Below are 14679 nucleotides of genomic sequence, written 5' to 3'. Positions count from 1 at the left end.
AATCTTGCCGTTGACAATGTTTGATCGTGTCACAGATCAATGTTTCCGTAAGAATCCACCAGGATTTTTGTTAAATCTGAAGTGTGAAGCTATGTTAATTGTAGTTGATGTTTCTTTGTTATGTTTTTGTCTTGGCTAGTAGATAGCTTATTATCATTCTACATCATCATCATCATTTTCACAAATCTAAGTCTTGACTTATTGGGGTGAACGAGGGTAGGGGAGGTGTTGCTGAATAGTTTAACACGCGGTATGGTGTCTATTTCCTGCTTGAATGTGACAAGAGGTAGGATCACCAGTCTAAACTCATGGGTTTTCTAGTGTTTAACTATTATAGTGAGAAGTGCCAGCTCTTTATCTTATCTCCCATAATGTATTTTTAAGTTAACATATAGAAAATACCAAAGCTAGATAAACTCCCGACTTGGATACAGTTGGATTTAAACAAGACCTCTCATTTCTGCTCACCCACAACAAATTGGTGTGAGGACTCTGTAAATACTGACTGGAATTAACGGACAGTTATTTCTATTAGAGATTCATCTTTCACAATTTTGTAGTTTGCAAAGATTAATATTGCTTTAAATGATGCAGGCCAGTTGTACGTGACGAGGAGTAGGTTCACCTGTCCAAACTCATGGGGTTTTTTTTCGGGTCCTCCGTATTCCTCCCACTGTTAAAGACCTCTACGGGCAAGCGAATTATTGAAACATAATTAAACCATGTGTTCATCCCGAAATGTTTGTCTATCTCTCCCCGGGGGGGGGGGAGGGGTTGGATGGCCGAATGGTTAGCACGTGCGCGCTGTATCATAAGGCCTGTCATTGAGTCAGCTGCCGTGGTTTCGAATCCCCGGATGTACGTGACAAGGAGTAGGGTTGCCTGTCCAACTTTGTGGGTTCCCTCCCACTGTTTCCTCGCGCAAGCGAATTATGGAAATAAAATTCAACCATGTGTTAGTCCCGAAATGACCTAGTTTGTGTCGAGTGGAGTTAAACCCCATTTCTCTCTCTCTCTCCTCTCTCTCTCTCTCTCTCTCATATGATGTAACAAGAAGCAGACTGATTAGCAAGTTGATTGTTGGACACTTTATTATAAATACATGTAGATATACTCAGTAAGTAGTAAGTTACTGAGTGTCATCAAATATTGAGGATGTTGTTTAAAGCAGTTGATCATCTTGACATATTTCACGGCATTGTCCAAATCTACTACTTAAATTAATTATTTCAACATGCATTATGTAAGAACTAAATCTGCAGGTCTTTCTTTAGGCCTGAAATGTTAATTAGACATTAACTCTTGATACCATCGGATGACTACGATATTTAGTAGATTAAATGGTTCGGCCATTTAATGTCAGGTTTTATTGTTAGTGACCCTCATTTCTAGGGGCTTATATCTAAAATTGTGCAGATATTTTTTAACTTTTTGCAAAGTGGTTGTATTCATTCCAAGTCAAAGCTTTAAGGATTGGGTCTATTTTTCCACATGTGTAGTTTAGCATGGTTGCCAGTGGCTTTGTATTTTGGGTAATGGTTAATTTGTTTTATCCAAAGATTTATGTATCAGTATTTATATTATCCAAGTTTGTATGATAAAATCAATTATACCCCCTTTTTTAAATTGGTCGTGCACCTTAAAAAGTGGTCAAACGCATACGCTTTGGATCTTAAAATGAGCCATTGATTCAATTGGCATGGTTTTATTCCCACCCTTGTATGGGGGGTGTGCTCGTATGGTTAGCATGTGCGAGCTGTATCATAAAGTCTGTCATTGAGTCAACTGCTGTGGTTTCCATTCCCCGGTTGTATGTGACAAGGAGTAGGGTTGCCTGTCCAACCTTGTGGGTTTTCTCAGGGTGCTCCGGTGTACTCCCACTACTAAAGACCCCTACGCGCAAGTCAATTATTGAAATAAAATTGAACCATATATTGGTCCCGAAATGAAGTAGTTTGCATCGAGTGGATGTTAAACCCCATTTCTCTCTCTCTCTTTTCACATTTGTACGTGACAAGGAGTAGGTTCACCAGCCTATCTTTATGGGTTTTCTCTAGTTTCCTCTAAAGTACTATAGACCCCTACACGCAAGCGAATTATTGAAATGAAATTGTACAATGTTGGTCTCGAAATAACCTAATTTGTTTTGAGTGGGTGTTAATACCCATTGTTCTCTGACATTTGGAAATAGAAGAGTAACGGAAAGGCAACTATCAATAGAAAGATCTCTTCCTGACATTTCACACATAAGAATAGAAATAGAATAAACTGTACAGTGGTCAAGTGTGTACATGTTTATATCTTCCCCAGGTCTGGAAATAATGATTTCAGTTTTACCTGACAAAATCTCAGACACTGATCACCTACTAATTGATATTTTTAATGTTTTGCTGGACAGGTATTAACCCTTTGAACCCTGGCATATTATATACCGTAAATGACCCTTCCCCCTGGCCCAGGGAAAAAAATTTGATAATTTTCAGTGACAAAATATAAAATTGCTAATCACCCAAAATGCCAACAAAGGGGACGTTCTGCATGTGTTCAGAGTGGAATTCCTACTGCGTCATGCTTGGCCAGAAAACCAACCAGTTGGGTTCAATGATCTAAAGTATTGGTAAAAACTCGGAAAAAAAGAAAAAAAATGACAGACACCAGACAAATTGTGTCTGACAAAGTTGGAGCGTGGGCATCATAAGGTCTATCACTCAGTCAACTGACATGGTTTCGATTCCCCGGTTGGATGTGACCAGGAGTAGGGTCGTCTGTCCAACCTTGTGGGTTTTCTCTGGGTCCTCCGGTTTTCTCTGCTAAAGACCCCTACGCGCACGCGATTTATTGAAATAAAATTGCACCATGCTAGTACGAAATGACCTTGTTTGTGTCGAGTGGACATTAAACTCTCCCTTTCACCCTCTCTCTCTCTCTCTCTGACAAAGCCGAAACTTGTTTCTGACAATGTCTGACAGATACCTTATTTCCAGACTTGGTCTTCGCACATGACAATGTGAAAATTTCATTCATTTTTGCAATTTGTTGAATTCAAAAGTATAAGTGCATTTTGGATTGGACGCAAAACTAATATCTACCTGTATACTCGTTGGCATGCACATAAAAGAACACACAACGGTTGGAATTCGATGAGGAGTAGGAAAAAAGCACTGCTGTCCAAACAAAATCTCCCTCGCTACACACTGCATGTCTGTCATCATTAACTTATTCGGTGCAGAAAAGTAATACATTGAACCCCATTTCATTTCATTTCCATCCTCGCTCAAAAATGATGTACATGTATGGCTACGCATGCTTTAAGATCCTGATATCATCCAAAATAATTCGCAGCTTGTTATAATAACCAGCAAAATGCTTTCATAATATAAATCCCCAAACAGTCATGAACCCAAACCAAAAGCTTGCTTGCATTTCCGATCTTTTGATCATATTATGTATTGTACTCTTTCATTGTCATTTTCTGTGTACATCGTTTATTCATTTATTGTCGTAATTTATGCGTAGGTTTTGCATGAATCATTGTTGTAATCAAACTAATTCCGGGACATCCAGACTCAGTTTTACGTTATTTTAATGTTGATTTTGTTGAATGAAAAAATATTTACACAGTGTTGACATATTATTTTCTATAAAAGCCAGATGTTTTTCCAAAAATGTTGACATCGTGTTGATGTATTTACTACAATGAAAATCAACATTTTTTATTTTTAAAAAAAAATGTTAAAGTATATATATATAAGACTTTTTAAGTAAAAATTTTTTTATCGTTGTAATTATAGGTAGCAGTGCCTCTGGTGGTAGTAAAAAAGAGAAAAAGGGAGGCGATCGAAAATCAGCGAGTCCAATGGGAAGCGGTGGAAGTGATACAGAAACGGCCAGTCTAGCAAGTGCACGGAGGGGAGCGCCGAGTGAACAAAGTTTACCTCCTCCCCCAGGAACCCTCAGTAATCTCCCACCAGAACTCTCCGCAAGTCGCCAGTCTTTCAAAATGGCCATGGGAAATCCATGTGAGTTCTTCGTTGATGTTATGTGAAAACAAATATTTAAAATCACTTTAAATATTTAAGTTTGCTAAAAAAAAAAAAATTTAAAAAAATTGAGAAAAAGGAGTCAAAACTTTTTTTCTATATTAAGGCTTTGTTTGTCTCTATGCATGTGAGATAACTGGGCCTGTCTGCAGGTGTTTTTCAAAAGTCATAAATGTGTTTAGTTATTATTATTATTATTATTATTATGGTCGTTATTGACAACGCAATATAATCATCTATTAGTAATGTAAACATGTAAATATATTTAGATTATGTTGTGACAAGGGACTTTTTTCTTAGAGGAAAAATTCATTTTATTATCGGACGCCGTTTTAATAATATTTTGTTTTTTGTTCATCATTTTTATCAGTCAGATCAACGTATTTATTCATCACAAATTGTTAGGACAATCGTTTCGAAAGACACACAGTCGATAGAAATAACTTGACTGTTTTCTGGTTAATTAAAAACTAGATTAAAATGTCTAGAGAGGTTACCAAGACAACATAAAATCAAAAAATGTTTATTATATTTGGTTATCTCGATTTCAGGGACTAAAAATAAAAGACGCCTTTTCGGTTTTTTTGGATTGTTTAGGCCTATATTTTCTCCGTTTCTTGGCTTTTCTTTACTTAATACTAACAACATATACATTTAGTAGCTAAAGTATCCCCCCGCCCATGGTTATCCAGTCTTTTTTTTTTTAAAATATGTGATGTCTTGTTCAACCAGGCTGAAAACAAACACAGTTTGATTGTTTCATGCCTTTGAATTTGACTGACATATTTTTTATAATCATCACTTCATCTTGATAAAGATTTAATATCATTTGCTTCAACCATTATTTCAACTTACGATCTCCTTTGAGCAAAAGATGATTCAAATTACCTTGTGTCAGTTTGATTTGAATATTTAAAGTATTATATCGTCATTTTGAATAATTGATTAAAGGAGATATCTCACTTTAATATTGGCTGACGAATAATATATGAAAATTATCAACCAGAAAAAAAATATCTCTTGATTTGAGGATACAAATGAAAAGATTTTATCAAGATTAGGATTAAAATATTGACTATTTTTAACCCATTAAAGTTTATTGTAGACCTCATTACTAATATTTAACCATTAACCACCCTCTGTAGAAACCATGGTAATCAGTGATTTTATGATAATAGTGTAATCCAATGTGTTGAGCTCCCTTCCTTTATAAGTATCCACTACCGTACGCATCTTGTTATTGTTGTTTTTCCGGGTGATGTTCTTCGTAAAAAGTCTAACGCTTTGCCAATTCATGTGCAATCGACGTGTTCTTTGGACAGTTATGCAGCGATTGACGGCACAATTCCAAAATGGCTACGATGACGTCATAATCATTTCCTGGTCCATAGTACGATGGTAATGGTTTCATTTCCTACGTGGTTTCCCCTTGTCAGTGGTGCCGGAGAGATTGCCTGAGAAGGACAACTGTCTAGTTGTTAGGATCGGATGAGAAACTCAGGTCCCAGGTATATATTGCCGAGCATGTAAAAGATCCCTTAGCAGTTGGAATTCGATATAAGAGTATGCAGTAGTGCCACTGTCCTGGCAAAAATTCCCTCATAGCACACTGTATGGCGTAGGCCCGTCTTCATTAGCCCAGTTGGAGCAGAACAACAGGACGTTAAACCCCATTTCATTACTGTAAAGATAAGCTATTATCAAGGCAACAATAGATATGTTGATCAATCTAATATGTTTAGGCTGATCAACTTCCCGTGAACTTGGTTGGAAGAAAAATTATCAAAAAGAAAAAAATATACTAAGCAATCTCCACTGACCTTGGCATAGTTGTTTGAATCAAATTCTTTATTATCGCTGTTAGAAATATGGATTCACTAATTACCAAGGTTTTTATAGAGCGTGGAAGAAAACATATCTCAACGAAGTCAGCAGTTACGAAAAAATATTGTCACAGAACGCAAATTAATTCAAATGAGTACATTTCTATTCTTCCGAAGAAAACAAGATTTTGTTTCAATGGAAAATATATTAATTATAGAATATTCTGTTCTTAAAATTTAGAAAATAAACCATGTATTTTGTTTTGGAGCCAATTTGACTTCGGTGATTTACGTTCAACATGTGCTAACGTTCTGTCGTGAAACTTAGAATTAATGCATGCTACAATATTATCTCTTGTAGCGCTCCTAGAGGCTGACGATATACTAGAATGATTCTACAGGATCTGATTGGACCAAAAATTATACATCTTGTGCCAGATGTGATCATCGTTCTTCTCTCCTTACATCATCATTCATCAAAAACCACGCTAACCACGCCCATCTTTACTGTAGCTGTTCTAATCTCCCGTTCTACGCCTAACTTCAAACTGTAATTAATAAACGAAACAACGTGCCCGCCCACAACCAACCGTAAATGCACGTATGTACCTACCTGCTACCTAGTCCAACACACGTCCACTTACTGTTACATTATTTGTATTTTTTAACAACCAAAAAAAACCTTGCCAAATTATCCTGAAAAATCGACAAACTTTCATCATGCAGACAAAGATTGGATGCCAAATCAAATGTGGAACGAATTTTATTGACATGAGTTATAACTCAAGTTTTAAAGAAGACTTATTTTAGGAATTTTTTACAAGATTTAGTGAGTCAAGTCTTGATATTTATGTGTAAATGTTGATATAAATGTATGTACGATTTTTTAAAAAAAAGTTTAAAACTGCACTTGAAAGAGAGTCTCTCACATTTAAATGATATTAATTTTCACTTTTTCGTCCATTATGTGATTTCGTTTAACATTTATTTCTAATTTTTAAATTTTCTCGTTGATTTGAGTCTCATTCTTAAAAAGTTTTGTTGGTTTTTCTCTGCATGCTTTATTTAATCTATTTGTTTCCTCTTAAATTTCTCCTCTAACATTTTGTGTTTGCTTTTATTTTTTTATTTCGCTTATTTCTGCATGTTTTCTCTCTTTCGTTTCAAAACCGACATGTTTTAACTTACATATCACTTTTGTGATCACAATTTCATTCTTTTAGCTGAATTATTTGTTTTGTATGTTTGCGTCGATCTTCGTTTATTTAATACAATGTATACAATCAGGATATTATTTCTTGTAGATATTCAAAGTTTGATTTCATCTGCATCCTTCGTTGTTTTTTTTTTTGCATCATAATTATTACATATACACATGCTGAAACACATTATCTACCGACATGTCAGATTTGGGTAGATGGCAGTAATAGTCATTTCCATGAATAATTAATCAAAGGATTTAGGATAATTTGATTGGATCCCACTGATACCGCTAAAATGACATTAAAGTTGATGAAAGGCTGTAAACAATTAGGGTACAATCTGACTTAAAACACAGATCCTATTTTATTTCGTTTTTATAGTTCAAGATTTCGTTTTACTTGTCTTTACTACATTAGGATCTGGAAGAGTTGTTATATTACCAGCATTCTTGTTAAAGTGAGGGATTAGCCAATGAAATGGTCTGTTACGGCATGTTCTTTGCATTCGATGAACGGAACTGTGGGTAAACCACTAGAAACGTCAATGCTGATTGATTAATCAATATCTGAAGTCATAGGATCAAAAGCTGCTCGTACGACCCCTGACACGACCTTCCAGTACAACCGGTCAGATCTTCGTGTAGTGTAGGCCATCGAAAGTATAAAAAACGAAACGAAATATAGATCTGTATGAAAAGTAGGACGTTAAACCCCATTTCATTTCAATTCAATAAAAAATTTAATGCCGATCAATCAAATATCCGCCTTTGTTTAAATATGCCAGAAATGAGAAATATTGGCACCTACCAAAAGTTGACAAAAAGAGAATTAAGATGTGTTTCAGTGAATTATTATCAAGTCATCTTCTCCACGAAACTCATATTTTTATAATTGTACAAACTGTATAGTGTGTTTTGGTTGTTATTTTTAGTTGTAAGTAGAACCTCCATTTTGTTAATAGATAGATAATTATTTTCATGTGTTTTTTTTTTTTTATAACGTTTTATTATGATTGAATATATAAATGAATAATAAAAGAAACTTTGATAAATCTCTTCAGTTATTTAAGGTATAAAATTTCTCACTGCTGCATATATTACTGTCTACGCAAGTCGAATAATCGCTTCAAAATGTGTGTATGGATAGCCATGGATAGTGTCAGTAATCCCTTGAAATTGAGTGTATGGATAGCTGTATATGTCAATAAACCCTTCAGATTGAGTGTATGGATAGTCAGATGTGTCAATAATCCCTTGAAATTGAGTGTATAGATAGCCATGTGTCAATAAACCCTTCAGATTGAGTGTATGGATAGCTACATATGTCAAAAATACCCCTTCAGATTGAGTGTATGGATAGCTACATGTGTCAAAATCTTAAATGATCAAAACCGTAGATTTTTTCAGTTGTTTTCTATTCTTTCAAATCAGTTTTAAGTGAGTTTTCAAGCAATATTATGGAGAAAACAGACTTGATGGTTGAGACTACTAAGAATATTGTCAGCTATGTGGACTCCCCAAATGAAAAGTGACACTAGGTGTTCTAGAGACAGCATATCCTGACTCATACATGGCATCCACCACTTCACTGAATTGGACAAACTAGGTCATTTCAGGACTAACATATGGTTCAATCTTATTTCAATAATTCGCTTGCGCGTGGGGGTCTTTAGCAGTCACAGGAAACCGGAGGACCCGGAGAAAACCCACGAGGTTGGACAACCACCCCACACCTTGTCATGTACAACCGGGAATCGAAACCATGCCAGTTGACTCAATGACAGACCTTATGATACAGCATGCGCGCTAACCATTCGGCCATCCAAATCCCCCCCCCCCCAGTTGCCCAAAAGGGCAGTAAAAAAAGGACACCAGGCAAGTAGTCGGGTAGATTGTGGTAGTAATCACCACATCCTAGTAGATCAAGACTTTAATTCAATGTTTGACATCCAGGGTTGGGATCACAATGGATCGCAGGAAATGCACTGGCCCACTAACCAAGGGGTGCATGTCAAAGAACACTTGACAGTTGGAATTGGAGGAAAAGTTGTAGGAAAAGTTGCTGTTCGGTTAAAATTTTATTCACAGTATGGTATATGCCCGTCTTCAATAACCAAGCCGGTCCAGGAAATTAGGATGTTAAACTCTATTTTATTTGAAAAAAGCAATTGGATTTTATTACTGCTTCGCGAAAACTAAGGTATTAAATTATATATCATTGGGTAATTGACCTGGAATGACCCTACTTTAACATGGCCTCCTCATCTGGAACAATCTCATTAAAACACATAGTTTAAATTTCATTTTATTTGTCTTCACTACGGTGGCATCTGGAAGAGGGGTGGGGGTGGCCAAAAGGTAAATGTGTGTGCGTTGCATCATAAGGTCTGTCATTGAGTCAAGTGCCGTGGGTTCGATTCCCTGCTTATACATGACAAGGAGTAGGGTCCTTTGTCTAACATGAGGGTTTTCTCCGAGTCCTGAAGTGACCTAGTTTGTGTCGAGTTGATGTTAAACCCCATTTCTCTCTCTCATATCTGGAAGAGGTTTAAGATAACCACATTCTGTTTGTAGGGTAATAAAATACTTTATTCAGTCACAATTTACGCGAGTTGAATTATGGGAGGCCTTTTAGACATGTAGACAACCAAAGTTATAAATATATATATAGCTGATCCCTAACATGACCTCGCACACAATCCAGAGATGCAGACAACAAAACAAAAGTTATAAATATATATAGCTGATCCCTGACATGACCTCACACGCAATCCAGAGGACAAGGAAAATATAAAAAACTGTATTTGAATCAGATTGTGCCTTGTTTGGTTGTCATGGTTTTCAAAACTAAAAGATCCAATCCTCCCACCGCTATAGACAACTACTAGTATGTACAATAACCTAGTTTGTGTGGAGTGGACATTAAACCCCATTCTCTCTCTCTGAAACTAAGAGAGTTGTTTTTAAATGGAGTTCAAGTTCTACATGTCTGTAAACATCAAACTGTTTTCTCAATAATATGACTTGATGTGTTTAGATGTAATGGAAATAGAAAAACACAGTATTTGTTCAATTTTATAGAAAACATCAACTTCTACTTTCAATTTCTAAATTGATTGTAGGAGTTGACAAGAGCCATTGTCTTTAATCTCTGTCCTTATCCTATCTAACTGTTCGATGCTTCCCTAAAAATTCAATCTCATTCTCTCCATTTAAGTTTTGCCATGATCCTTCCTGATTGGTCGACGCTAGACTGGTCATATTGTTCGACAGTAAGCCATAAAAATAGGATGTTAAAACCATTTCAGTTTTAAGAAAATATGTCGAATCGTACATTGTTGAGAATAAATATACGTAAATCAGAGAGATTATAGACAATGTAACGGTTTTCTTTAAAGTTGATAAATATTTTGTCAATCTTATTAAAACACAGATCCTATTTTGTTTCGTTTTTTATTGTTCAAAATTTCACTCCACTAGGATCTGGGAGAGTTGTTGTATAACCTGTGTTCTAGTTGATGTGCGGGATTAGCCAATGAAACAGTCTGTTACGGCAATTTTTTAGTGTAAGGTGCAAGAAACTGTAGGTAAACCACTAGAAACGTCAATGTTGATTTATTAATCAAATGTCTGATGTCATATGATCAAAAGCCGCTGTTATGACCCCTTGATGCGACCGCCCAAAACAACCGGTCAGATCTTATTGAAGTGTAGGCCATCGAAAGTATAAAAAAAAAAAAAAAAAAATATAGATCTGTATTTTAATCAGATTGATAGTTTGTGTTTTTATTTATAAAAGTGGGTAATAAGACAATTTCTGCTGTGTGTTGACGCTTATAGAGAGATCGTGTGACAGTGCGTGATATGAAAAGGTAATATATAATATAGTTAAACAAGGGTACTGGCCCTTAATCGTAGAAATTATATTTAACATTGTGCAAATATAAGTTTCACTTTATCAAGTTTGGTTGATAAAGTTTTTACCCTAGAATTTCCCAAATACGAAAATTACTAATTATTTTGTAGGGAATTGGCCCTAAATCGTAGAAATTCTTTTAACATTTTAAAAATATTACAAGTTACACTTTTTTAAGTTTGGTTGATGAAGCTTTTACCTCCTCATTTTCCTAAATGAAAATTTTTATTTTTTTTGTACATCCCGAATTAGAACAGTTATCAAGGTAGACAAGCCTGGAAATAAGGCACCCGTCACTGACAATGTCAGGCACAGATTCTGGCTTTGTCAGGCACAAAAACTCTGGTGCCTGTCATTTTGTCCGGCACTGATTTGTCTTTTTTAATGATATTATTAATACATAATACATGTCCGGTACATCTAAAACCGTTATTTCCAGGCCTGATGGTGGGTATAGACTGCCTCTTTTTTTTTAAAAAAAAATGTTTTGTCCCAATAACTTTGTAGTAAATGATATAAGCATATTTTTTTTATCGCCATGCAAATATTGGATGGCTTAAGTTTTACCTTTTTAATTTGGTTGATTAAGTGTTTACCTCTGAATTTTTCCCAAATCAAAGTTTTAGATTTTTGTAGGCCTATTTCCCTATCAAAGTAGGCATAGACTGCCTCCTGCATAACACCTGCCATTACTAGACGTATAAGCATACATTTTTAAAAAAAAATGAATATCTCTGAACTTCTTAGTCCTTACAGGTCTTGTAGAAAATATTAGTGGTTATCTAGCTTTCAGCACCTTGTGAGGCTACTAATTTTATTTCATCCAAATGATATAAGCATAGGTTGGGTTTTTTTTTTAAAAAGTGTTAATGTTTCTGAACTGTTTCATCCCGAAACTCTTATGTAGCAAATGTAAGGGGTTATAGCGCTGAATGACGCACCAAACTTTTTAAAGTGTATCCAAATGACATGCCTATAAAAAAATAAGTTCCAGTGATTCCATTGTCACAACTGTGATGTAGTAAACTGCGATTAATGTCATCTCCAACATTAATACATACAAAAAAAAAGATAAGCATATTTATTTTTCAAACTTGTTTCTGTGGTTTTTCATTTTGCATATAAAAAGAACAAAAAAAACCAAAACATACAATTTCAATGAAGCAGGCGCAGATCCCCGGGGGATCCGAAGCCCAAAATAGAAAAAAAACGTAATTTGTGACTTTGACACTTGCAAATTGTCACTACAACATTTCAATAAGTAGATCTGTCATTTTTGGACGCCCCCCCCCCCCCAAAACCCTGGATCTGCCCCTGCTGTCCCCTGTTCATGTTACATTGTATTAACCAAACTTGCCAAAGTGTTGCTTAGTTTATTTCTTAAGTTAAAAAAAGAATCCAGAAAAATAAACCTATTATGTTATAGATTATATTTATTGAACTTAGAAGAAGTAGTTTTGACACAAGCTATCCATTTTGTAGAAAACATGTAGATTTTTATTTTGTATTTTTTGAAAAGATTGTAGAAAAAATTACAATTTTAAACGAGATTAAAATGCTGGTCATAATTCTGATTTATTTTATTTTTCATTTCTTATGTTTGTATATTCATTACTAACCACATAAAATGTAAAACAATTTCTGGAACTTTTTGTAAAATTCCCGAATATTTATTTTATTTTGTGCCATAGAGTTACGAGAGGTTTAGAGAGCTACACCTAGACACAATTGTTCCATATTTAATTTGTAGATGCTGATTACAGGATGGAGCAGAATTCATGACATAATTCTAATTCATTATGTTAAGAGTGAGATTTATGTCATGCATTCTGCTCCATAATTTTTTTAATCATTGAAACATGTATATTATGTCATTATTATAGTTTAAAGGACCGAAATCAACACAATAATGTTGAACAAGAAATTAGTGGCGTTAACATTATATTCATATTTGGGTTGAAAATAACTGGTTCCGTGATTAATGACTAGAACTTGGGCACTTGAAATCTGGTGAAGAGTAGGTGTAAACAGCACTGCCCAGGTTAAATTCTACCTCTCACATTACAAACAAAACCATTGTGTTGAAAAGATGGTAAACCCCCATGGCATTATTTTCATGTTGGCTTAATTTCTTAAAACATTAATTACTTATTTTGCAGTATTACTTCATATTCTTTAAGATCTACAATTTGAATTTCTAATTTTTTTTTTACTAAAGTATGCATTTCAAATAAAACACTCTGTTAGTATCACATTATATTACTATATCACTCACAATCTCACTCGATTAAATGTCATAAAAATAAAATCTTGTGATCTGGAAAAGATCAAAATATTATCCCCGAATGACATGAATTAAGGATAATATTTATAATATTACACAACTTTATGGATTTACTAAGTCTTGGTTAATTACAATAATCATACAGGTATCTTCTTACAGGTAACAACATTTCAATACTCTTACAGGAATAGGGATCTAAAATAGGCATTTTACCTGTTCCTCTATCTCACATTCATTTATAGAGAATATGTCTTAAAAAAAAAAAAACAGGTATCTTTATCAAGCCTGTATCAAAAATGAATCCAACTATACCCATGAATGTAATATACTGTACATGTAGGGTCGTATCCCCTGTTTCATCATTACTCAATAAAAATACCTGTAAGATTATTGAAACGTTACATGCAATAAACCAAGAGATAGTAGTAAATCCATGAGGTTGTAACATTATAAATATCAAAATTTTAAAAACAAACAAGAATTTGAACTTTTGACGTCGCCATTGGATAGTACACATTGTTTTACTGAAACTTCACATTTGAAGCAGTATAACAGACCATTTTTATACACACATCACATACACCGTCTGTTTTATCATATTGACACACTCAAACGTCCTTTGTCAAATTAATGCAATAACATTTTGAATCACCATCAATCTCAATATTGGACCCAATTTTTTTACATTACGATTTTAATTTTTCTATGTCTGTGGAATATCATCGTTACGCTTCCACGATCACAGTTATGACATTTTGGAAGCGTAACATGATATAACTATAATATTAATGTAAAAGACGCTAAATCGAAAAACGAATGTATTGTTTTATTTATGGTAGCCTGCTTTGTGTATGTACATGTTTGGAGAAACCATTTTCTGTAACCATAGCCATGTTTTTTTTTACTATTTTATGAATGGAAATGTTAGATTATTTTAAGTGAAATGTGTAATAATAATAATCTGTACAGAATTGTACATAGATATACAGAATTAAAAATAAGCTTGCAAAGTTTTAAGACTTTTTTTTTTTCATTTTTATACACCCACTTGGAAATGTGTGGGTGTATATTCGACCCGTAACTAAAGGGGGCAAAGCCCCCCCCCCCCCTGCAAAAAGTGTCGCCTCCCCGTGAAAAAAATTGTCGAACATTGTCGTTGCTCTGAGCTAGTTACGGCCCTGCGTATATTGCTGTTACTCCAGTCCGTTCGTCCCCAGTTACGGCCTTTGTTCAACCTTATGAATGCTTTAATGACCAAAGTTATCATCATATCTGTATGAAATTTATATGCATCCTTTTAATTTATTGAAATGAAGAATCCTATTGAATTTCAGCAATTTCCGTTAATTACGTCTAGAGTTATGGCCCTTATTTCACTTTGTTGAACCTTATGAACGCTTGAATGATGAAAGTTA

At 34.7% G+C, this 14679-nt stretch overlaps 1 protein-coding gene across 5 annotated transcripts in view; it reads left to right on the top strand.

Annotated features, from left to right (window-relative positions):
• Positions 1 to 14281, top strand: part of LOC126828647 (segment polarity protein dishevelled homolog DVL-3) — a 66123-nt gene extending 51842 nt beyond the window's left edge. For 4 of the 5 annotated variants that reach the window (XM_050558543.2, XM_050558541.2, XM_050558542.2 and 1 more), the window contains 2 exons: positions 3792 to 4019; positions 6225 to 14281. In XM_050558543.2, coding sequence (XP_050414500.1) covers positions 3792 to 4019; positions 6225 to 6256 — 260 coding nt within the window. In that variant the 3' untranslated portion in view covers positions 6257 to 14281. Of the gene's footprint in view, positions 1 to 3791 lie in introns of all 5 variants that reach the window. The other variant, XM_050558540.2, reaches the window with a different exon arrangement.
• Positions 14282 to 14679: the final 398 nt, after the last annotated feature.

Source organism: Patella vulgata, chromosome 7 (genome assembly GCF_932274485.2).
Source record: "Patella vulgata chromosome 7, xgPatVulg1.2, whole genome shotgun sequence".
NCBI lineage: Eukaryota > Metazoa > Mollusca > Gastropoda > Patellidae > Patella > Patella vulgata.
The sequence above is the reverse complement of the archived record's forward strand: the minus strand, read 5'-3'. Positions and strand labels throughout refer to the sequence as shown.